Below are 23,754 nucleotides of genomic sequence, written 5' to 3' on the forward strand. Positions count from 1 at the left end.
GCTATTTTGAAATAAGCAAAGTGTATAACTCTACAAAGAGTAAATATTTTTAAATTTATAGGATGACTTATGACAATTACTGTTTAGCTTTCTAATTGAGTTAGATGAAAGACACTGAATGTTTCCTAGGATAATACATGCACACATATATGCAAACATACACTCATGTACATGTACATATACATTTATACGTATATATTGTGATTGAATACCTTGAGGAAGTTTACAAATGCTAAGCTAAAGAATTGGAAGAATTTCAAAGAACAGCATGACTTTCCAAAATGTGACATATTTACAGGCCCCGGACTTCCTGGAGTCCAACTGTCTCCTTAGAAATACTTCAGGGTCAGCTGCCAAGGATAAGAATGGATGAGGGGAAGTCAGAGGCCAAGTCTCCCCATGCCTACTTCAGCAAACACGGTTTAGATGCACGTGCAGTACTTGCCTTAAAATAACTTCTCTTCATGAAAGCAAAACAGTTTCCATGTTTAGGCCAAACTGAATAAGTGTTTTTGCCTGCACTTAGTTTTTGATTTAAAGTCATGAGTGAGTAACTGTTGAAATGAATGCTCAACAAGCCAAGCTTATTCAATGTGTAGGGTAATTCTTAGGATGAAATGATAGGATTATCAATGCATTTTATCACACCTCACCAGCAAACTGAAGACTAGCTGGAATTGCTCTATTATAAAGCAATTTACAAAGCAGTGCTTGCATACTAGTGTGTGTCTACACATTTATAAGGTTTCTCTAAGTTAAAAAGAAACAAAAGTAGATTGCTTGAATATATAAATATATATATGTATATATATATAATTGCTTAATTTAACATGAGCAGAACTGCACTCTGCAGATTGGTCTTTGGTAAGTTATAGGAAAAAAATTACAGAGCTTTCCTAAAACCGTCTAACATAGTAGCTTACATATAGTAGGCATAATCACTCAAATATGTTGTAAATAATTCAGAGTCCCTTTGTATGTGGGAGTTATGATAAGAAACTATAATATCAAATAATTGAAGTGTGAAGAAGTATTAATGACAGAATACTTCCCATAGATAACTGAGTTAATATCATACAAAGTGAGATTTATCTAGAAAATAAAAATACAAATAATAATGTAATATTTCAAAGTATTCTTTCTTATTTCAATGATTGTAAGTTCAATCTTTATTTTTTAAAAAAACTGTTTTTCACTTCTTTATATTTAGGACTATCGTGCTGTCATTGAGAAAATTCCAGAGGACGACAAACCTAGTTTCTTTGGTCTGCCTGCCAATATCGCTCGCTCATCTCAGCGCATGATCAGTTCTCAGGTAACCTAAAAAAAAGATCTACCTTCAAAAAAAGTTGCTAGTGAGCCTGAAGGAGACAAAATTAAACTTGATTTAGTACCATAGGCCCCACAAGCTTTATTTAAACATTTTATTTTATTTTCACAACACATTCCAGTTTTACTTTAAATATATTTTTTAAAATATTTGATTTTCTGTTTGTTTTTCTTTTTAAACTTTGATTTTAGATTCAGGGGAAATGTGCAGATTTGTTACATAGATAAATTGTGTGTCGTAAGGGTTTGGTGTACAGATTATTTTATCACGTAGGTAATAAGTATAGTGCCCAACAGGTAATTTTTCGATCCTCCCTCTCCTCTCACCCTCCACCCTCACGTAGGCCCTGGTGTCTGTTGTTCCCTTCTTTGTATCCATTTATACTCAGTGTTTAGATCTCACCTATAAGTGAGAACATGTGGTATTTGGTTATCTGTTCCTGTGTTAGTTTGCCTATGAAAATGATCTCCAGCTCCATCCATCCTTGCTGTGAAGGACATGGTCTTGCTCCAGCTCCTTCACTTCCTTGCTGCAAAGGACATGGTCTTGTTCTTTTCTTATGTTGCATATTCCATGTTGTCTATGTATCGCATGTTCTTTATTCAGTCTACCATTGATGGCCATTTAGGTTGACTCCATATCTTTGCTATTGTGGGTAGTGCTGCAGTGAACATTCATGTGCATATGTCTTTATGGTAGAACCATTTATATTCCTTTGAGTATATACCCAATAATGGGATTGCTGGGTCAAATGGTAGTTCTGTTTTAAGTTCTTTGAGAAATCGCCAAACTATTTTCCACAATGGTTGATCTAATTTGCATTCCCACCAGTGGTGTATAAGCATTCCCTTTTCTCTGCAACCTTGCCAGCACCTGTTATTTTTTGACTTTTTAATAATAGCCAGTCTGATGGGCATGAGATGGTATCTCATTGTGGTTTTGATTTGCATTTCTCTTATGATCACAATGTCAAATATTTTTTCATGTTTATTGGCTGTATGTATGTCTTCTTTTGAGAAGCATCTCTTCATGTTTTTTGCCCACTTTTTAATGGGCTTGTTTGTTTTTTGCTTGTTAATTTCTTTAAGTTCCTTATAGATTCTGGACATTGGACCTTTGTTGAGTACTTAGTTTGCAAACATTTTCTCCTATTCTGTAGGTTGTCTGTTTACTCTGTTGATAGTCTCTTTTGCTCTGCAGAAGCTCTTTAGTTAGGTCTCATTTGACAATTTTTGTTTGGGTTGCAATTGCTGTTGGCATCTTTGTCATGAAATTTGGGCCAGGGCCGATGTTCAGAATTGTATTTCCTAGGTTGTCTCCCACGGTTTTTATAGTTTTAGCTTTTACATTTAAGTCTTTAATCCATCTTGAGTTGATTTTTGTATATGGTGGAAGGACTGGGTCTAGTTTCCATCTTCTTCACATGGCTGGGTAGTTAACCCAGCACCATTTATTGAATAGGAAGTTCTTTCCCCACTGCTTGTTTTGTTGACTTGTCAAACATCGTCAGATTGTTGTAGGTGTGTAGCTTTATTTCTAGGCCGTCTATTCTGTTCTGATGGTTTATGTGTCTGTTTCCATAGTTCTCTTTGTGGAGATCTTTCACCTGTATACTGCTGTTAATACTTCTGATTGTATTATGAAATTCTTGTAGTGAATTTTTCCATTCCAGAAGTTCAGTTTGGTTCTTCCTTAAAATGCCTGTTTCATTTTTGAGCTCTTGGATTGATTTACTGGATACCTTGGATTCTTTGGATTGGATTTCAACTTTTTCCTGAATTTTGTTGAGCTTTTTTGCCACATTCTGCATTCTACGTCATTTCAGACATTTCAGTCTCATTAGGGACCCTTGCTGGTGGGCGGGGGTTGGGCGTATAGTGGGCTCCTTTGAAGGTAAGGGGACACTGGCTTTTTGAGTTGCCAGAGTTTTTTCTCTGATTCTCATCTGGTGGGGCTGGCGTTCCTTTAACTCTGATGCAAGTTGGGTGCACTCAGTTGGGTTTGGTTTGGGGCGCTTTCAGAGGGCCAAGGCTCTGTACAGTGTCTTTATTTGTGGGTGAATTCTTGCTCTTGGTTTCCGGCATCTATTAGCAGAATAATGTTTAGTGTTGTAGTTTGGGCTTCAGTCCAATAGATGGCGCTTAGGAGTAGTGGCTGGTAGATAGGCTCTTACTTAGCCCTGTGGTTTTTTTGTATTTCCTTGTTTTCGCAGGCACGTTCTTGGGAGTAGAGGGAGGGGCGGGGAATAAAATCATCTCACCAGGGCCCCGTCCTTGGCTTTGAGTGAGCCTCTTCTGATCATTGGCTTCTTGCCCGGGTTTCTTTTGCTATGTGTTCGGGGTGGTGGGGCTCCCTCTGACAGGCTGCATCCGGGAGATAGGCCGGCCATACGCTTTCTGGACCAGCCCTGTGGAGGGACGTACGAACCGCCTCTGTGCTGGCCCACAAACCTGCACGTCCCACCCCTCTCAGTGATCTGAGGGTGGGCGCTTCTCCCCAGCTCCAGTGTTGGCCGCAGATCTGGGCTCGGTACTCCTGAGCTGCAGACCGCATTCCGGGGACACTGGAACAGCCCTTGGCTTGGGGTCAGACTCTGGCTGCACTGGGGGATCTGAAGTGCCCCTAGGTTACTTGGAAAATACTCAGATAGTGCAGAGCACTCAGGCAGGGCTGTGGAGGCTGCGTTGTGTACACGATCCTGCGGGGTGGCTATGGAGGGGCTCGGGAGTGGGAGGGCCTGCAGAACAGATGTGCCCCAATCGTGTGGGGGAAGCCAGCCTGCTGTCTCTTGGCCTGGCAGTCAGCTGATGCTAGAGCCTCTAGGAGGGTGATGAGGAACCCTGGGGGAATGGGCACTTAGGGCCTTACTCTACTACAGCTGTCCTGCACACAAAAGCTCCTGAGCTCCACATCAGCTGAAGCACTGTTTCTGCCTAGTCTCCAGGCAGATCCTCCACCAGCTCACACATCCATGGGGGATGCGGGGTCCCCTGAGCTAGGATTCCATAGGTCCAAGGTGAGGGTGAGATGTCCCTCAGTCTCCTCACTCATCACTTCCTCAGGAGTTGCTTGGGGCCGGGAACAGCCCCGAGCATTATGTTAAGGCACAGAGGGTTCCAGCTTCCTCCCTCTTCACCCTGAGCATCAGCGTCACTTCTCCATCCACTCTTGGTAGTGTTTTCTTCCCAAAGATCTGCCCAAATTTTGATGGATTACTTGATAATTTGGTATCTCTCAGTGGGAATGGTTCTTCCTGGCTGCATCTAGTTAGCCATCTTGTTCGAGCCCTCTCTATTTTAATGTTTAAACTCAAGTTCTACCCAAATACATACGTGTGTGTGTGTGTATAATACATATATTTGAATACTCACATAAAATATTACAATACTTAAGCAAATAAGGTTAATATAATTAAAAGGTTATTAAAAGAATAAAAAGTTATTTCATAGACTCCAATAAAGGATTTGCTTTGGGAACCTTATCAATAGAAGTTCAAGAGCCTTCTCTTGAAAGTTCTATTATTAACAGAACATGGCTTCTGCAACTGCTAGTCTCAGTATCATTCAGGTTCTAGGGGAATCTGATTTAGCATAGTTTGGATCAATTATCTAATGAAGGTAATAGAGTAAGATAGAGCAGATACAGCCTTAGAGACTTAGAGATACAGGAGAAGAAATACAGAATGTTCAGCATCTTCATCTTACAGGGAGGCCAAGCAAAGCAGCTACCTATATACAGAACTTATTTTGCTCCTGGGCCATTGACAAGAGCCAAGGATGTGAGGGTCATCTTGGTACTGCAAAGCTGTAGCCTTAGTTTCCCACCAATCTTCTATTTCATGTTAGCTACAAAAGTCCAGTGCTTGTATACCAATACACAGCTCCCCAGGCTAAGTGGAGTCCCAAGGAACAGGGGTTTCATGACAAACTAGGCAGATAAAACATTCCACCCTTATCTTAACTACGTAGTTTCTAAGGAAATAGTACTATGAGAAGATAGACGCCCATGTTGTTTCCCCAGATTGTCCTGATTCAACCCAGACTTCATTTTACTTTTTACTCACTCGAATATAGCAAAAAATTATCCCAAATTTATCATAATATGATCTAATTTCTACTAGTTTGTCTTGCCTTAGTACTCCAATTTTTATGAATACTTTTGGGATGAAACGAAGATAAAATTCTTCCTAAGGTTTTTTGGTTAACACATATTTTCTTATTTGTATTTTAACTGTCAGTCTGTTTCACTGCTTATTTACTTGAGTACTATTTTTTTAATTACCATTTTTTACTTAAAAGGATTTCACAGTGCTTCAATCATTGTAACGTTTTATTTTTCAAATTATAAAGATGTATATGCAACTGAACTAATAGAATTTATATATTTAGAGATTTTTTTCATTCCAAGCCACATTTAAATGCCCTTATTTGAAAGTAAATATTCAGATACTACAAAGTTTGATTTGACACCATGCCTGTCAATGTATTTGACAAAAAGTAGATTAGAAAACATTATTTATCATGCACAAATTCAGGGATATAAGAACTGATATTGCATCAGGTATTTGATGATTTGGGCTTTTAAGGACAGGCTAATGCCAAAGTTGTATAACCAATTTTGTACAAATATGAAGGCCAAAAATGAGTACATACATTCAAGGCAATGACCACAAGTTGTATCTATCTACTGCAAATTGTTGATGATACTTATGTACAGATGCTGTGTGTCAGTAGTTAGCAGTTTTTTTCTTTTTGTAACCTGCTGCAGTATACACACCACATGGCATTCTCAACCACATCAGCTAATACACTCTTTTCCTCAACTTTTCCACTGTTATAATTACTGTAGGGATGTTACATTAACCAAAATGTGAAAGTCAAAAGCAAGAGACTTTGGGTTTTGTTTTTGATGGTGAGGAGGGGGAGAGATAAATTTGATATATTAGTTCGAATTGCCCATGCAATAATGTTTATTTGAGTTGCCATAAAATATTTGGAAATGTCTGGTAGGAACATAGACTAAATAAACGTAGGACAGACTTCAGATGTAGATATGATAAAAAAAGATTTGACAAAAAAGCAGTACATCTGTGACAGAGGAAGCTGTGGGAATTAGAGATTGATTGCTAGGGAGGATGAAGCAGAAAAGAAAGATGCCTGAAGGTAGTATCCTGGGAAATATCTATGATTAACACATACTTGAAGATGGGAAAATCTTTGAAAGAATTTTAGCAAGAGTGATCTGCATTCAGAAAACAAGACACACAGAAGAGCTTTAAAAGAGAGTCTTCAGGTGATGGGAGGGAGTGATGCTGGTTGTTCAGGGAGTGGAAGAGGAGGGCTAAGTTATAAGGAATTGGGCATTATTCAGTATTTCAAAATCTTTTCTAGAATCATCTCTGTAGAATGTTGGAGGATAGAAATCTAATTGCAGTAGTTTGGGAGGGAAAGTGGGTAAAAAAAGTGATGCAAATGAATATAGGTGATTAATTTAGGAAGTTTGACACTGACCAGAACCTCTGTCTCTGCCAATAAAAGTTAAAGGCAAAATGTAAGTAATCTAATGTGAGTACAAGATTCAGGGAGAAATTGTTATTATTGATGTTGGAAGAAACTGAAGCATGTTTTTTTCTGTACTCTCTTACAGGATTCTGAGTTATTCAAGGGTAGAGCATGTATTTTTCTTCTTCTTTTCTTTTTTTTGTTGTGGGGTGGTGTGCCAGTACCTGTTTACTGATTGTACCCTTAGTGTCCTTGGTACTTTCTATTAATGAATATTGCTTTTGTTTTAAAGATGTATTTTACATTTAAAGCAACTATAAATATTGTTTGAGTTGATTGAAAAAATATCTTAAAATATTTTTGCTATTAGCATTTTTGGCTATAGGTATTTCAGTATTTCTTTATGTCTTTTCTAGAATTACTCTTGCCACTGTTTTTGCTTATTTAAATTCTTCGTTCAATACCCAGTCCAAAGCTTATCCTCTCCTGAAGTATTTGTATTGATCCTCTGGTATTTTTTACTTTTATTTATCTCAGCTATCCAACATTATTTGCCTCTAATATAATATTAGAATAGGTTTTGGAATGTAAAGGCGAATAAAAATAGTCCCTGTTTTGAAGGAATTCAGTTTAGTGGGGAGAGAAATGTGTAGAAAAAGTCCCACTGCCACGTAAGTGGTAAAATAGAAACATGTATTCTACTAAGTTTGTATCTTGTGAATTTATATCTGAATAAATATATGTACTTTTCATGTCATTGCTGAAGAAAAACTTTTTGCATGAATTAGATCATTTGTGTTATGTTTGTACGAATTTGTGCAATCAAGACAGTTTGAGTAAATGAGAAACACTTTAAAATTAAGCTAAATTAAGTTCTTCTGAAGAAATCTTTAAAGCAGAAATTATACTTCTCTTATAACTTCAGACTTAGTAATGTTTGAAATTTTGCTTCTTTTAAATTAAAAACGTAATTGTAGTTTCTACAGCTTTTTGTTTGCTTAAAACAGACTTTTGTTTCAGAAAATGAAAACTAAACAATAAATTTTTTAAGTAACTAAAGCTCTAACCTATTTTCATTAATATATATCTTTATTTACCCAGATAGGACAATATCTTCTATGTGTTATGTATATTAACTTTTGTCTCCCCAAATAAATAAAACAGTTAAAATAGCACTTAGTAAATAGTAGGTCCCTTTATGACAATGCTATTCTCTTCATCTCCTTCATGTCCCTCCTCCTCTTGTACCGAAACTGGCCGGTCACAGTACTTTTATCTTTCTAATTAAGCAGCATGTGGCACCAGCAGAGTCAGACAAAAACTATACTTCTTTCACTGGATTTCATACATTGGAATATTAGTAGTCTTTACTTGCTGGTGATCATACTTGGAGTGGAAGAAGGAAGGCAGTTGTAGTCAATAATAAGTAAACCTCAATGATTTAGAGAGCTTGAAAGAGCATTGTTTCTACTCTTTTGACAATAGAAGCCAGACAAACTGCAAATTTATAACTTTCTTTGAACCTCTCAGAGATGAAATTGCAGGGCAAAAACTATGAAATCTAAGGAGATGCAGTTGCCTAAAAAGAAGTGACACAACACAAACATTTGCTTACCTGGGGCATATGCACCTAGGCACTGTTAAGAATTCAGCTAGAATTCTTAATAGTTAATAGTTAATAAATAGTTAAAAAATAAATTCTTAATAGTTAATACATTGGTCAAGGCCAAGTGTAGGCTGCTAGCCTGTGAGGGCAACTGATATAGGTGTTCTTACCCTCTTACAGGCTTTTTCTCCATGGCTCTTACCTGATGAGAGTACTCAGGAGCTTTTTTTTGTGCCAGAAACCTTGGGGAGAGAAACACAGCTATTTTGTGGGGAGGGGTCCATAAAACTCTGCCCCTACCCTAAGTAAAAGTAATCTGTAGACCCCTGCTTTATATAAAAGTTATCTTCAGAGGAATTTGAAACCTGCACTGCAAAAATCACCCTCAAATCCAGCCCAACTCCTCATTTAACACAAATCCCTAAAGGCCTATCAGAAAGAAAGTTATATGCATTTGTAAGCTTTAAAACTTCCTTAGTCTTTACTGCTCTGGACAAAATCTTCAGCTTTCAAGAAAACATTACAAAGTATATGAAAATGCAAGAAAAGTTACCACTCCAAGAGACAGAACAATCCAGAGAACCAGAATAAGATAAGACACAGATGTTGGAACTACCTAACAGAAAATTTAAAATAGTTACAATTTTTATGTTAAAAGTTCTGATGAGGCCAGGCGCAGTGGCTCACGCCCGTAATCCCAGCACTTTGGGAGGCTGAGGTGGGCAGATCACGAGGTCAGGAGATGGAGACCATCCTGGCTAACACGGTGAAAGCCGGCTCTACTAAAAATACAAAAAATTAGCCAGGCGTGGTAGCACGTGCCTGTAGTCACAGCTACTCAGGAAGGTGAGGCAGGAGAATTGCTTGAACCCGGGAGGCAGAGCTTGCGGTGAGCCGAGATCGTGCCACTGCACTCCAGCCTTCCAGCCTGGGTGACAAAGCGAGACTCCATCTCAAAAAAAAAAAAAAAAAAAAAAAAAAAAGTTCTGATGAAAAAGCATAATATGCAAGATTAGATGTTTAATTTTAGCAGAGATATGGAAACTATAAGAATTAATAAAATGAAAGTGCTAGAAATAAAAAGCAAAGCAACAGAGATGAAGACTGTCTTCAACAAGTTTATAGACTTGATATAACCAAGGAAAGAATCAGTGAAATTGAAGATAGAGCAATAGAAGTTACCCAAACTGAAACATAAGGAGAAAAAAAGTAGAAAAAAAAAATAGAACAAAGCATCCAGGAATTGGAAGACAAAATCAAACAATCTAACCATTTTATAATTAGTACTCACAAATCCACAAAGCTTAAAGGACACCATGCTGGATAAATTTCCACCACCTCACCCTCTCTTAAAAAACAAACACACACAGGCATAAAATATTAAAACTGAAAAAGACTGAAATACTGACGCTAGCAGCGGGGTAGAGAAAGTATTGTGGGGGAAACACACACCACATACAAGAAACAAATATTAGAGCAGCTTTTTCCTCAGAAGCCATTCAAGTCAGAAGATAATGGAATCGTGGTAACTTTAAAGTGCCAAATGAAAAAACTGGAAACCACAAATTCTAACTCAGCAAAATATCTTTCAAAATGAAGTCAAGTCTTTCTTGGCTGGGCACAGTGGGTCACACCTGCTATTCCAGCACTTTGGGAGGGCAAGGCAGGCAGATCACTTGAGGTCAGGAGTTCGAGACCCCCCTGGCCAACATGGTGAAACCCTGTTCCTACCAAAAATATAAAAAATTAGCCAGGTGTGGTGGCACACGCCTGTAATCACAGCTACTCAGGAGGCTGAGGCAGGAAAATCGCTTGAACCTGGTAGGCAGAGGTTACAGTGAGCCGAGATCGTGCCACTGTACTCCAGCCCGGGCGACAGAGCAAGACTCCAACTCAAAAAAAAAAAAATCTTTCTTAAATAAAACAATTTATTGCCAGCAGACTTACTCTATAAGATTGTTACAGGAAGTTCTTCAAACAGAAGAGCTATAATTACATATTATCACACATTTGAATGTTTACAAGCCAAATAACTTTCTGTTTATAATTTTAATACATAGCAATTATAAAAGTATTTCCATATTTTTGAATTTAAAGTTGAATTGTTATAAAATTGTGTGTGTAAAAAAAGTAGAATTATTATGAGGTTTATGTGTTGTTTGTTTGTTTGTTTGTTTTTTGAGATGGAGTCTCACTCTGTTGCCCAGGCTGGAGTGCAGTGGCACAATCTCAGCTCACTGCAAGCTCCGCCTCCCAGGTTCATGCCATTCTCCTGCCTCAGCCTCCCGAGTAGCTGGGACTACAGGTACCCACCACTTCGCCAGGCTAACTTTTTGTTTTTAGTAGAGACAGGGGTTTCACCGTGTTAGCCAGGATGGTCTCGATCTCCTGACCATGTGATCCTCCCACCTCAGCCTCCTTATGTGTTTTTGAAAAGGAGGCTTCTGAAAACCTTAAATGTGTCATTGAAACTCAGTTCCACTATACTGGCCTTCCCAACAGGAAAGCCTATATTCATGGGAGGGAGTGCATGCATGGTTGTGGATATGGGTGCACATGACTATTTTTTAATGGGATATGGATTTGGTGGATTTTACCAATAAGTTGTTTCTAAGGATATATTTTAATTCTGTTGTATCTTATCTGTCAAAAATCCAATAAGTAGAAGAAAGTTAATAGAAAATTTTATCATCATAATCATTTAAGGACCATAGAAAATTAACTTTAATGTAGAAATTTCTTTTTCTCTTTTAGTGGAAATTAGATGTTGAAAACATCTGTAATAAGTTCAACTCTAGGAGGTTTCTTTTATTCAGTAATATCATGGTTTTATTTAGCTGTTTTATCTCTTTCTTTTAAATTCTTATTTTTCCTTTAAATGTTTGCATTTGTTAATAACGATTCAGTGATGGCACATTCTCTAGGCTAAGAACACTTGCAGCATGTTGCCTGGAAAGAAATGGTGTAAAATTTGTTATTTTTGAACAAAAGTCAGAAAAATACGGGCCAACTTTACCCATGAAAATATCCTTACTAATTTAATGATTTGAATGAAATCAAGATACAATAAAATCTTAATTTAAAATTTTTCCATCTCTGTTAATTCCTGAGGCAAACACAATAATCTATTCTAGTCTCTTCACCAGGTAGCTGTGTGACTAGTAAAACATTGAGGATTCTACTGGTAAAGAAAAAAAGCAAGCAAGGATGGTGGGGTAAATTTAGGTATTTCTGGCACGGATAGGGTAGAACAGAATTTGGCTACAAGGAATATCTGTTGTAAATCAATTATAAATTGTAAATCAATTGTAAATTGGATAAATCAGTTTGCAAATTATAAATATCAAATGTAAAATTTGGTTTCATTCTAACAATTCCATGTAATGAAGTTTTTTTTTAATTACAAAAACCATTTTTATTACCAAAAACAGTTTTAGTTGGCATTTTATTACTTTTTAAAATAAATTCAAAGTTCAGTATCGGTATCTAATATGTAACATCAATATAAATAACATATAAATATGTGTCTTAAATTTGAAGATTTTGATATACTCCAGCAATTGAACACATTAAGTACCCAAGAAATGCCCATTTAAATTTGAAAATGTTCTGGTAAGCAAATTTCTTAATAATTAAGGTAGAGAGGATTTCTGTTTCATGATAGAATTGACTGCTTGTAGAACAAAGACCACAGTAGACTACTACAGTATGATAGTTTTGCAGAATACAAAGATTGCTGTGGAATAATCTTTCCACATGCTGCAGAGAGAAGGGTATTTTCTAGTAATCTTCTCTGCAACTTTCAGCTGTAAAATGAACTTTTTAAACAAATAAAAAACACCAGAGAAACCAAATGTTCCTTAATTATTCACCTTGAAGAATTTGGAATTATTTCTTCAGTTTAGCAAAATATATTGCCAATAATTACCATATGTATTAGGGCTTTCATGGATTAAAATACCATCTTTGGAAAATGACTTCAAGAGATATTTTTCAATGTCCCTTATTTTGTCATGGCATTTCTTTGATTTAGCATCCAATAGTGCATTTTAAAAGCATCTATCAGCATTTTAAAATTTGTTTCTGTAGGTCAGTGTTGACATTTCCCTTTGAAAAAAAGAAGAGGGAATGGGAGGAATAGGCAACATGCAAGTTGATAGACTGATAAACTTATATTTCTAACCTCTTTAATGACTATACAGTTCTTGGTCCCTTAAGTTTTTACATAACAGAGCTGCCTGCCCTGGTTTATATGGAATGTTTCAATCAGAAGCTTCTACTAGTTTCAAAAGTAGAAATATGGAAAAGTTAGAAGCTGTTAGAAATTTCTGATCTAGGAATGAAGGAGAAAAATAGGATGTTTGGTTGGGGGAAAACATAGCTTCTGGCCATGAGATTAGCAGAGAGGAGAAAAATATGCTTTTGAGAATTGTTTTTTTAAATGGGAACCTGTACAAGGAATCTCTTTAAGTCTAAGTACAGTGATACAATTTTTATATTGCTAGAATTATATGAAATACCGTTACTAACCCAGCCATCATTTATTACAAACCAAACTATTCCAGATAGCTTCACTTAAATCTTTTAAAATTGTGATTTTATCTTTTCCCATATACAGTTCATTAGTTTTTAGTGTATATGTGGTGTTATCCTTTTAACCTGTGTTTATGATGATGATAATGATTTTTATACTTGTGCTCCCTGTAATAGGTTTTATGGTAAACATTTTATGTGAATTATCTCACTTAACTCTCAGAATAAGAGAGGTTACTGTCAAACTCATTCTATACATGAGGATATTGAGGCCCAGGGAGGTTTTTATTTTTCCCAAGATCACATCTTTAGAAAGTTACTAAACTAGAACTTAAATGTGTTACTGAATACTGGTTCATGCCTGTATGACACACTCAGAGAGCAAGGGTAAATAACTTGTGTTATGAGATTCAGTCGCTTTTCTCCACAGAGGTTTCACTTACCACATAACCTTCTTATATGGGGAAAGAAAAAAGATCTCTTGCTAAGCAAAAGTAATTGGCAAAGTATTCTTCTCTTGTTTTGTATTTTTTATGGCTACATAGTAGTTGTACATATTTATGGGGTACATATAATATTTGTTAAAAGCATACACTGTGTAATGATCAAATCAGGAGAATTGCAGTATCCATCACCTCAAACATTTGTCACTTTTTTGCATTGAGAACATTCCAAATCCACTTCTCTAGTTATTTTGAAATATACGATAAATTATTATTAACTATAGTTTCCCTGTTGTGCCACCAAACACTAGGTCTTATTACTACTATCTAACTGTATTTTTGTACCCATTAACCAACCCCTTTTTGTCCTACCCTCCCTCCCAACCCCTATACACACCCTTCCTATCCTCTGGTAACTGTTATTCTCTCCTACCTCCATGAGATCAACTTTTTTAGCCCCCACGTATGAGTGAGAACATGCAGTATTTGTCTTTCTGTACCTGGCTTATTTCACTTAATATAATGCCTTCTAGTACTATCCATGTTGTTGCAAGTGACAAGATTTTATTCTTTGTTATGGTGAAATAATATTCCATTGTTTATGTGTACCATATTTTTTCTTTATCCATTCATCTGTTGATGGGCACTTAGGTCAATGCCATATCTTGACTATTGTGAACAGTGCTGTAATAAACACTGGAGTACAGATGCATTTCCAATATACTGATTTCCTTTCTTTTGGGTATATACCCAGCAGTGAGATTGCTGGTAATAAACACAGGAGTGCAGATACCTTTCCAATACACTGGTTTCCTTTTTTTTGGATATATACCCAGATTGCTGGACTGTTGGGAACAGGCCCCCAAATCCGGCCCCAAAACTGGCCATAAACAAAATCTCTGCAGCACTGTGATATGTTCGTGATGGCCATGACGCCCACGCTGAAGGTCGTGGGTTTACCAGAACGAGGGCAAGGAAAACCTGGCCCACCCAGGGCAGAAAATGGCTTAAAGGCATTCCTAAGCCACAAACAATAGCGTGAGGGATCTATGCCTTAAGGACATGTTTCTGCTGCAGATAACTAGCCAGAGCCTATCCCTTTATTTTGGCCCATCCCATTGTTCGCCTAAGAATACTTTTAGTTAATCTGTAATCTATAGAAACAATGCTTATCACTGGCTTGCTGTCAGTAAATATGTAGGTAAATCTCTGTTCGAGGCTCTCAGCTCTAAAGGCTGTGAGACCCCCGATTTCCTACTCCACATGCCATATTTCTGTGTGTGTGTCTTTAAGTCCTCTAGCACAGCTGGGTTAGGGTATCCATGACCAAGCTGGTCTTGGCACTGGACAATATAGTATTTCTATTTTTGGTTTTTTGAGGAACATCCATACTGTTTTCCATAGTAGCTTACTAATTTACCTTCTAACTGTGTATGAATATTCTCCTTTCTCCACATCCTCCCCTGCATCCATTATTTTTTGTCTTTTTGATAAAAGCTATTTTAACTGGGGTGAGATGATTTCTCACTGCGGTTTTGATTTCTATTTCTCTGATGAGTAGTGATGTTGAGGATTGTTTTCTATACCCGTTGGTCATTTGCATGTCTTCTTTTGAGAAATGTCTGTTAAGATCTTTTGCCTGTTTTTTAATCCAATTATTTGTTACTTTGCTATTGAATTGTTTGAATTGCTTATATATTCTTGTCATTAATCTCTTGTCAGTTGAATAGTGTGCATATATTTTCTCCTGTTCTTCAGATTGTCTCTTTGTTGATTGTTTTCTTTGCTGTGCAGAAGCTTTTTAGCTTGATGTGATCCCATTTGTCCATTTTTGCTTTGGTTTCTTGTGCTTTTGAAGTCTTATTCAAGAAATCTTTGTCCAGATTAGTGTCCTGAAGCATTTCCCCAATGTTTTCTTCTAGCAGTTTCACAGTTTCAGGTATTATATTTAAGTCTTTAATCCATTTTGATTTTTGTATATGTTGAGAGACAGCTGTCTAGTTTAATTCTTCTGCATAAGGATATCCAGTTTTCCCAGCACCATTTGTAGACAACACTGTTCTTTCCTCAATGTTTGTTCTTGGCACTTATTGAAGCTGAGTTGGTTGTAAATGTGTGGATTTATAGCTGGGTTCCTTGTTCTCTTTCGTTGTTCTATGTGTCTGTTTTTATGCCCCTACCATGGTGTTTTGGTTACTATAGGTTTCTAGTATACTTTGGAGTCAGGAAGTATGATTCCTCTAGTTTTGTTCTTTTTGCTCATGATTGCTTTAGGTATTCTGGATCTTTTGTGGTTCCATATAAATGTTAGGAGTTTTTTTTCTATTTCTGTGAAGAATGTCATTGATATTTTGGTAGGGATTGCACTGAATGTGGGTGATGTGGTCATTTTTACAATAATTAATTCTTTCAAGCCATGAACATAGGATATCTTTCCATGTTTTTGTGTACTCTTCAATTTCTCTGTGTATGTTCATATAGCCTCTTTTCAAGCTCACCAATTCTTCTTCTGCTTGATCAGTTCTGCTGTTGAGACACATGTATTTTTCAGTTTGTCAATTGAATTTTTTAGCCAGGAATTCTGTTTCATTTATTTTAAAAATTATATGAATCTCTTTCTTAAAGTTGTCTGATAGAATTCCTTCTCTGTGTTGTCTTGAAGTTTGTTGAGCTTCATGAAGACAGCTGTTTTGAATTTCCTGTCTGAGGTCACATGTCTTCATCACTCCAGGATTGGTCACTGGTGCCCTATTTAGTCTGTTTGGTGAGGTCATGTTTTCCTAGTTGTTCTTGATGCTTATGGACATTCATCATTGTCTGGGCATTTAAGTGTTAGATATTTATTTCTGTCTTTGTGTTATGGCCTTGTTTGTACTTGTCCTTCTTGAGTGGACTTTGAAGATTTCAAATATAATTGAGTGTTGTTACCAAAGCCTGTAGCTACTACAGCCATTTTAGCATTACCAGGTGCCCTAACCCAGGTATGCTGTGACCCCTACAGACCCTTAGATATATAGCCTTGGTGGAGTTGGGCAAGGTAAGACAGAATTCCCTGAGTTCCCAGGCAGAGTCTCTTGCTCTTCCCATTCTTTCCCCCAAGTGGAAGGGGTCTTTATGCTTGGCTGCCTTGAGTTGGGGGAGGGGTGATACCTACAGTCCTGTGGTCGGCACAGTTGACTGCGTTAGAACACCATGAAAGCCTGAGGCCTCCCAGATCAGTGCAGCTTCCACCAGGGGTCACCCAAGGCCCATGGCCACCACCATGTGGCTGCTGCTGATGTTTATTCAAGGCTGGAGGCCACATATCAAGTGGTGAGTTCTGCTGGGAGTCAGTTTATCCCACCAGGGTTGTAGATTCCCTTCTGGCCCTGGGTGGGTCAAGAAACACCATTCAAGAGCAAAGACCTGCAATTGAAGGCTTTAGGATTCTCCTTGTTTTTTGGGTTTTTGGATTTTACTGTGGCTGAGCTTGTATTCAGTTGCAAGACAAAGTCTTCTGTATTCTTTCCTCTCTTTCCCACAAGTGGAAGGAGTCTCTGCACTGTGTTGCCTGGAGTTGGGGGAGAGGCGATGCATGTACTCTTGTCATCGCTGGAGCCAGCGTCGTGCTGGATTGCATTCCAAGCCCAGTCTCTGATGCCAGTGCAGCACTGGGGCTTGCCCAAGTACTATAGTTGCTGTGGCCCAACTGCCACTCAAATTTATTAGAGGCCCAGGCCACTTTATTCCATAGATGCTGAAGTAGGCTGAGACTTGGCTTTCTCCTCCTGGCGATGGATGCTTTCCCTCTGGCCCAGGGATGGTCCGTTTGCCCCCTCTGTGAGCACTGGCAGAATTCTGCCCAGTGTTGTGTTCCACTATGATAGGGCAGCACCGAGTTCCAATGCAGTATCCCACACTCACTTCACTCTTGCTCTTCCAAACACATAGATTCTCAGTGCTATGTCGCCTGGGTTTGGAGGAGGAATGTTGTAGGTAATGCAAGGTTACCTAGGTTATCCTTCCTACCCTTTTAAATGCCTCTCCCTTTGTTATTATGTTAAAGTTAGATACTGTGATTGCATACCTGATTTTTTTGTTTTTATAATAGTGTTTTCTTGTGTTGATAGTTGTTTAATTTGGTGTTCCTGCATGGGGGATGATTGCTGGAGGGTTCTATTTGGTCATCTTGCTTTGCCCTTGTCTAAAGTCAAATCTTAATTACAAACATGTATTTTTTTTTCTTTGCATTCTACAGATAGGGAAGCCTGAATGATAGATAAATATATTAATAAAAGATTTGCAAAATTAAGAAAATGTGACATTTTGACATTGAGAAAATCTTGACATTAAAATCAATATTTTACAGTTACGTCATCTGCCTATGAAGCCTTATCTTTAGCTTCTATCCTCAGTAATTCTTCACAGCAGTAAACTTTCTTTATTGCTAGACTAAACTATTTATGTGCAAGTAAAATATTGGGTAAAAATAATTAGGTAATTTGGTATTTAATGAAGTTGTTCATTTCTTCAGTATTATTCAAAGGCCTGTCACATTTTATGGTAAATATTGATTAAAAGACTAAGTAGAATTTGTGTTTGTTGCTCATCTTAATACCTTGGTACCTGGATATCTGAAACTCATGGTAGTATATTAAACTCTTGGATTCTGAGGCCATGTTTTAGTACAGCTTTCGTAACTATTGTCTGGCCAGCAGTTTCAAAATGTAATAGCTGCACTGGCCATTGATGCTGGTGGAGGTGAGGTAGTTGCTAGAACAGTTGATTCACTCTGCCAAGAACAAACAAATAATGGCATAAAAAAACAAATTATAATTGTAAAGAAGTGAATATGACCATATGAATGGTTAAGAAAGCTTATAATAGTTACAAAGGTTAGAGATTTAAAACTCCAAGCAGAATTTGGGCATTAAGTATATAAAATCAATGAGGAACACAAAGCTTTAACATGATTGGTGGAAACTTTTTTTAAAGCCAGAGTGATACAGTCAAAGAAGTGACAAGGCTGTCTACTTGATTATTTTGAAAGCTGCTGTGTCCCATAACTATGCTGTTAAATTTAACTGTAGCACCCAGCTGCTATCTGTATACTTCACTTCTTTATGGAATCGATTCATTCAAAATCTTGGCAGGAGATCCATAAGTGCTAAACTACTCAAATAATTCTCTTGCTTTCTATTTCTCTTTCCTGGAATTTGTTTCCATAAGATTGTAAAAGCAAAACTCAGATCACTTAACAGCTTTTTTCTTTCCTTCCCCCCTTTTAAAATTTAACAGTTATTAAATCCTCAGTTGCAGATTGAGATTATTTAAAGTAATCCTTAAACTGTCATAATTGCCTTTCCAGTTAAATTGAAATCTGGGCAATTTCTCTCAGTGTGGGTGGTTGGCCACTTAGTATTATCTGGGAAGTTAGTTTACAAGGTAGATTCCTAAGTTCTATCCCAGGTCTGTAAAATTAGACTATCTCAAAGTGGGGCTCTGGAATCTATATTTTTTTACAAACTTTTGGGGCAATTCTTAGGCACCCTTAATTTTGGGAGTATCTGTACTTAGAAGAAACTGTAAAGAATTGCTAATTTTGGTATCCTAAATGTCATCAAATCTGTATATCTGATTCTTTTCTAAAATCTGGCCCAAATAGAGTCACATTTCTCATTTGACTATAGGTTCAGAATTTAACAAACTTAGTAAAGTACTCTTGGAACGAACTTTAGAAATAATTGATTCCAAACTTAGATACTGAGTTCCTAATGTTGTATGTACACTTGTAAACAATAAGCTCTGCAGTATAACCAAGGTTTCTTCAATTATTTCAGTTCTCCCCATTGTAGGCTATTTCCGGAAATTCAGTTCTTTGAAACATTTTTATTTCAACCTGGGCAACATAGTGAGACCCCTTCTCTACAAAAAATTAAAAAACTAGCTGTGTGTGGTGGCATGCGCCTATAGTCTCAGATGCTTGGGAGGCTGAGGTGGGAGGATCACTTGAGCTTGGGAGGTCAAGGCTGAAGTGATCTGTGATCATGCTGAGAGGTGAAGCCAGCTGGACTTCCTGGGTTGAGTAGGGACTTGGAAAACTTTTCTGTCTTACAAGAGGTTTGTAAAATGCACCAATCAGTGCTGTGTAAAAAGGCACCAATTGGCACTCTGTAGCTAGCTAGAGGTTGGTAAAATGCACCAATCAGCACCCTGTAAAATGGACCAATCAGCACCCTATAAAATGGACCAATCAGCACTCTGTAAAATGGACCAATCAGCAGGACATGGGCGGGGACAAATAAGGGAATAAAAGCTGGCCACCCCAGCCAGTAGCAGCAAGCTGCTCCAGTCCCCTTCCACGCTGTGGAACCTTTGTTCTTTTGCTCTTCGCAATAAATCTTGCTGCAGCTCACTCTTTGGGTCTGTGCCACCTTTTTTTTTTTTTTGAGATGGAGGCTCGCTCTCTTGCCCAGGCTGGAGTGCAGTGGCGTGATCTCGGCTCACTGCAAGCTCCGCCTCCCAGGTTCAAGTGATTCTCCTGCCTCAGCCTCCTGAGTAGCTGGGACTACAGGCGCCCGCCACCATGCCCGGCTAATTTTTTTTGTATTTTTAGTAGAGACGGGGTTTCACCATGTTAGCCAGGATGGTCTCAACCTCCTGACCTCGTGATCCACCCAACTTGGCCTCCCAAAGCCACTGCACCCGGCCGGGACTGTGCCACCTTTAAGAGCTGTTAACACTGCAAAGTTCCACAGCTTCATTCTTGAAGTCAGAGAGACCAGGAACCCACTGGAAGGAACCAACTCCAGACATATCTTGGGGGCTTGTCTGGGATATTGCCAAGTGGTGTGTACTATGGGACCCCTTTTGCTTGCTATTCTGTCCTGTTTTTCCTTAGAATTTGGGGGCTAAACACTGGGCACCCGTCGGCCAGTTAAAAGTGACTAGCACAGCCACTGGACTAAAGACATGGGTATCACGCTTTCTGGGAAAAGGCTAACAACCCCTGACTCTTTGGAGTTGGGAGCATTGGTTTGCCTGGAATTAGCTTCTGCTTTTCCTGTACTTCCGGGCTGAGCCGAGGGTCGACAGAGAGGAAAGCCATTCAGCTCTGAGGTCCCGACAGAAGTTTCGTTGACCCTGCAGCCATGAGCAGAGCTCTCAAAGTTAAGTCGCCCAAGCGCAACTCGACCATCTATCCTATATATCCTGACCCTTGCCTCCTGGGTCCTAACGCCTGTCAGACAAACTTGCTCCCACCTCTCTTCTCCAAGGCTAGTCCCACTTCTAAAAACCACTCCCTGTCTCTGGTGCTTTTCTAGTTTCTCCTATAAGAATGATTTCTAGTATAAATTTCAGGACTCTGTTCCTTTCTTTAGGCACCCAGGCCCACCAATCAGAAAGACATAATTTTTGCCCAAAGCCCCGTTGGGGGTGGGGAGACTATCTGGAATTTTAGGATCCCCCCTCAGGCAAGCAGGCTTAACAAAAGCTATTCCTGAAGCTAGGATGTGGGGAGCCTCAGAAATTATATCCTTCCTATTCATATGAGGAGAAGTGAGGACAAAAGGCGTCACTCTTCCAAAAGCACCTCTGGACACAATGCCACTGCATTCCTGTCTGGGCAACAGAACAAGACCTTGTCAATAAATAAAATAAAATAAAATAAAACTTTGTTTTCCTCAAATGAGTGTTTTGAACTTAGGACTTTCTGGAATTTGGTAACTGCCAGTTTTGTGCTTCCATTTAGACAAACAAATCTCCCCAAAAAGTGCTTTTCCTATATTGAGTTTGTGATTTGGTTTCATGGCTATAAGAGAAGTGTCATATTATTGCATATCTTATTTAAGACTGTACACTTCAACAATTTCTACCTGTGATTTATGGAATTAATAAATTCAGGGAAATGATAAAGTACAGTTCTTAGAACAGTCTTCAGCAAAACTACTCCGTCACTTTTAGGAGTCAGTGAATCTCTAGAGCAATTTGAGATAAACACTGTGAAACTTTGGTGCAGACCCTTTTGACTTTGGTGCATCTTGTCAGTACCCTATGTGACTCAGAAAAATGTTTTAAGAGTCATTTGAATCAACATTTACATAAACATGAAATCTTTCTGTAGAGATTTTAGATAGAGGCAAATAAGACTGAGTCTCTGGGCTGACTTCCTCATAGTCTTAAACCAGTGCAACTCTTATCCATGAAATAAAATATTCTAATAATAGGATAGACATTTTCGTATTCTATAGACAGTAACAGGAATAGTCGTTTTTTCCTCCAGTCACTCCCCATCTAATTCAGAATAAATGCATTCATTACAAAGGCTTATGAGATCCTCCAGGCTCAGGCCTTCTGCTCCCTCATTGCCTTTGTTCTCTGATCTTCCTCTTGCTCACTTTGTTGCAGCCACACCTGCTACACTTCCCTTGAGCTTCTGCCTTGGAGCCTTCATACCTTCTGTTCCTTTTGTCTGGAACATTCATACCCTAGGTATCTGAATGGCTTAGTCTATTACTCCCTTCTGGTCTCTGAATGTTACCTTACCAAACAGACCGTTTTTGAGCATTTGTATAATACAGCAACCTCCCCCAACACTTAGTTCCACTTATTCTCCTTAACCTGCTTTGTTTTTGTAAGACTTCTTAGTATATTTATGTGTATTCTTCTGATTTTGAATTTTTACTGTCATTTCAAAATATAACACTTAATATATATAAAAGAATATATGTAACTTTAATATATTAATGAGTAATTAAAACATTACAAGTGTGAGGATATAATGAAACCCATGAACCAATAACTTAACCCAAGAATTAAGATATTACCATAACTTGCATCGACTTATGTGATTTTCTTCTATCCAGTCCCCCTCCCATTCTGCTGAAGTCCCCACCATTCTGTTTTGTTTAAAACTCTTTTTGTGGTTTTACATATTTTTTAGTAGTTCTATTACGTGCATGCATTCTTTCAATCTCTCACACATGCATTTGTGCCTAAAAACATATTGTTTTGCTTATTTTTCGAACATTATAAAGCAGTGTTGCAAGGGATGTCCTAGGACTTGCTTTTTTCCTTCAGCTTTGTCTGAGATTCATTATTGTGGTTGGTTTGGCTGTTGTTTCATTCTTTATTGTTATTGTACAATATTTCATTATGTAAATATAACACAATTTGTGTATCCATTCTCCTATTGATGGACATTTGGGTTACTCCAGTTTTTTTTTTGGCTATTGAAACAGTGCCACTAGGAACGTTTGTGGCTATGTCTCCCTACTGCATAAGCTCAAGAGTTTCTCTACAGTATATGCTTAGGAATAGAATTGTTATGTCAAATTGTTTTTAGTGGTTGTACTAATTCACTGTTGTGCGAACAGTATGTAATATCTGCATCCTTTTAATCCTACTAGTACTTGGTATTTTGGGATGCCTTTATTGTTGCCAGTCTGGTGGGTTAAAATGGTACTTCATTGTGATCTTGATTCACATTTTTTATTGCTGTGGAGACAGTATGCATCTTTCCATGTGTTCTTCAGCCACTCCTGCTTTTTCTATTGGAAAAACAGCAATGAGGCTGATGTGGCTGAAGCACAGTGAGGGAGAAGGGGAGTGGTGGGACATGAGGATCGGAGATAGCTGGGGTGGAGGTGGACTAGGTCATAAGTGTTGTGAGCCATGGAAGTAAATAGATTACTCTGGCAGAGTATGTTTTCTAGAAAATAGACTACTGGGGAGTAAGACTTAAAGCAAAGAGAGATGTTAGAAAACAGTTGCAGTAGCTAATGCTGTTGCTCAAAATGGTAGCAGGTTTGGGGAGGCAATTGTTATTAATAAAATTTCTGATTAGCTTTAGTTCTGTAAAAGTTATATATGTTTTTGTATAAGAGCTACATATTTCTACATGCTAGCTACATATTCACTTATTTTCTTCTAAACATACTTTGAAGTTGCAGAACTATATTATTTTTTCATAGTTTCAATAGCAATTTCATGGCAAAATTTTAAAAACCTGTTAGATTTATTCTTAAAATGTAATGATGACTTTTCTATTGCCAAAGATTTGAAGATTAATTGCTAGTGTAATAATTTTAGCATAATTGCATCGAATGGCTTTTATGAACCCAGCAGCTGTGGTTACTCATATTCAGCAGCTGTGGTTATCCTGACTCAAATGGTTTTTCATCAGTTATTAGAAAAGTCACAAGTTCTTGGTAAATTCATTTCTGAAATCGGAAAGCTTAAGTTTCCATTTTTTCTCAGATATACTCTATTTGAATATATTATCCCATATTTCAAGAGCATATTTTTAGCCACAACTTAGCCAATAGCAACATCAGCAAAAAGAGATAATGTACTTGTACT

At 37.8% G+C, this 23,754-nt stretch overlaps 1 protein-coding gene across 2 annotated transcripts in view; it reads left to right on the top strand.

Moving 5' to 3' along the window:
* The window catches only part of DYNC2H1 (dynein cytoplasmic 2 heavy chain 1), a 371,095-nt gene that overhangs the window by 214,549 nt on the left and 132,792 nt on the right, over positions 1-23,754 (top strand). For both annotated transcript variants that reach the window (XM_031016281.3, XM_031016282.3), the window contains one exon: positions 1,211-1,315. In XM_031016281.3, coding sequence (XP_030872141.3) covers positions 1,211-1,315 — 105 coding nt within the window. The remainder of the gene's footprint in view (positions 1-1,210; positions 1,316-23,754) is intronic.

The sequence above is a fragment of the Gorilla gorilla genome, chromosome 9 (assembly GCF_029281585.2).
Source record: "Gorilla gorilla gorilla isolate KB3781 chromosome 9, NHGRI_mGorGor1-v2.1_pri, whole genome shotgun sequence".
NCBI classification, from domain to species: Eukaryota; Metazoa; Chordata; class Mammalia; order Primates; family Hominidae; genus Gorilla; species Gorilla gorilla.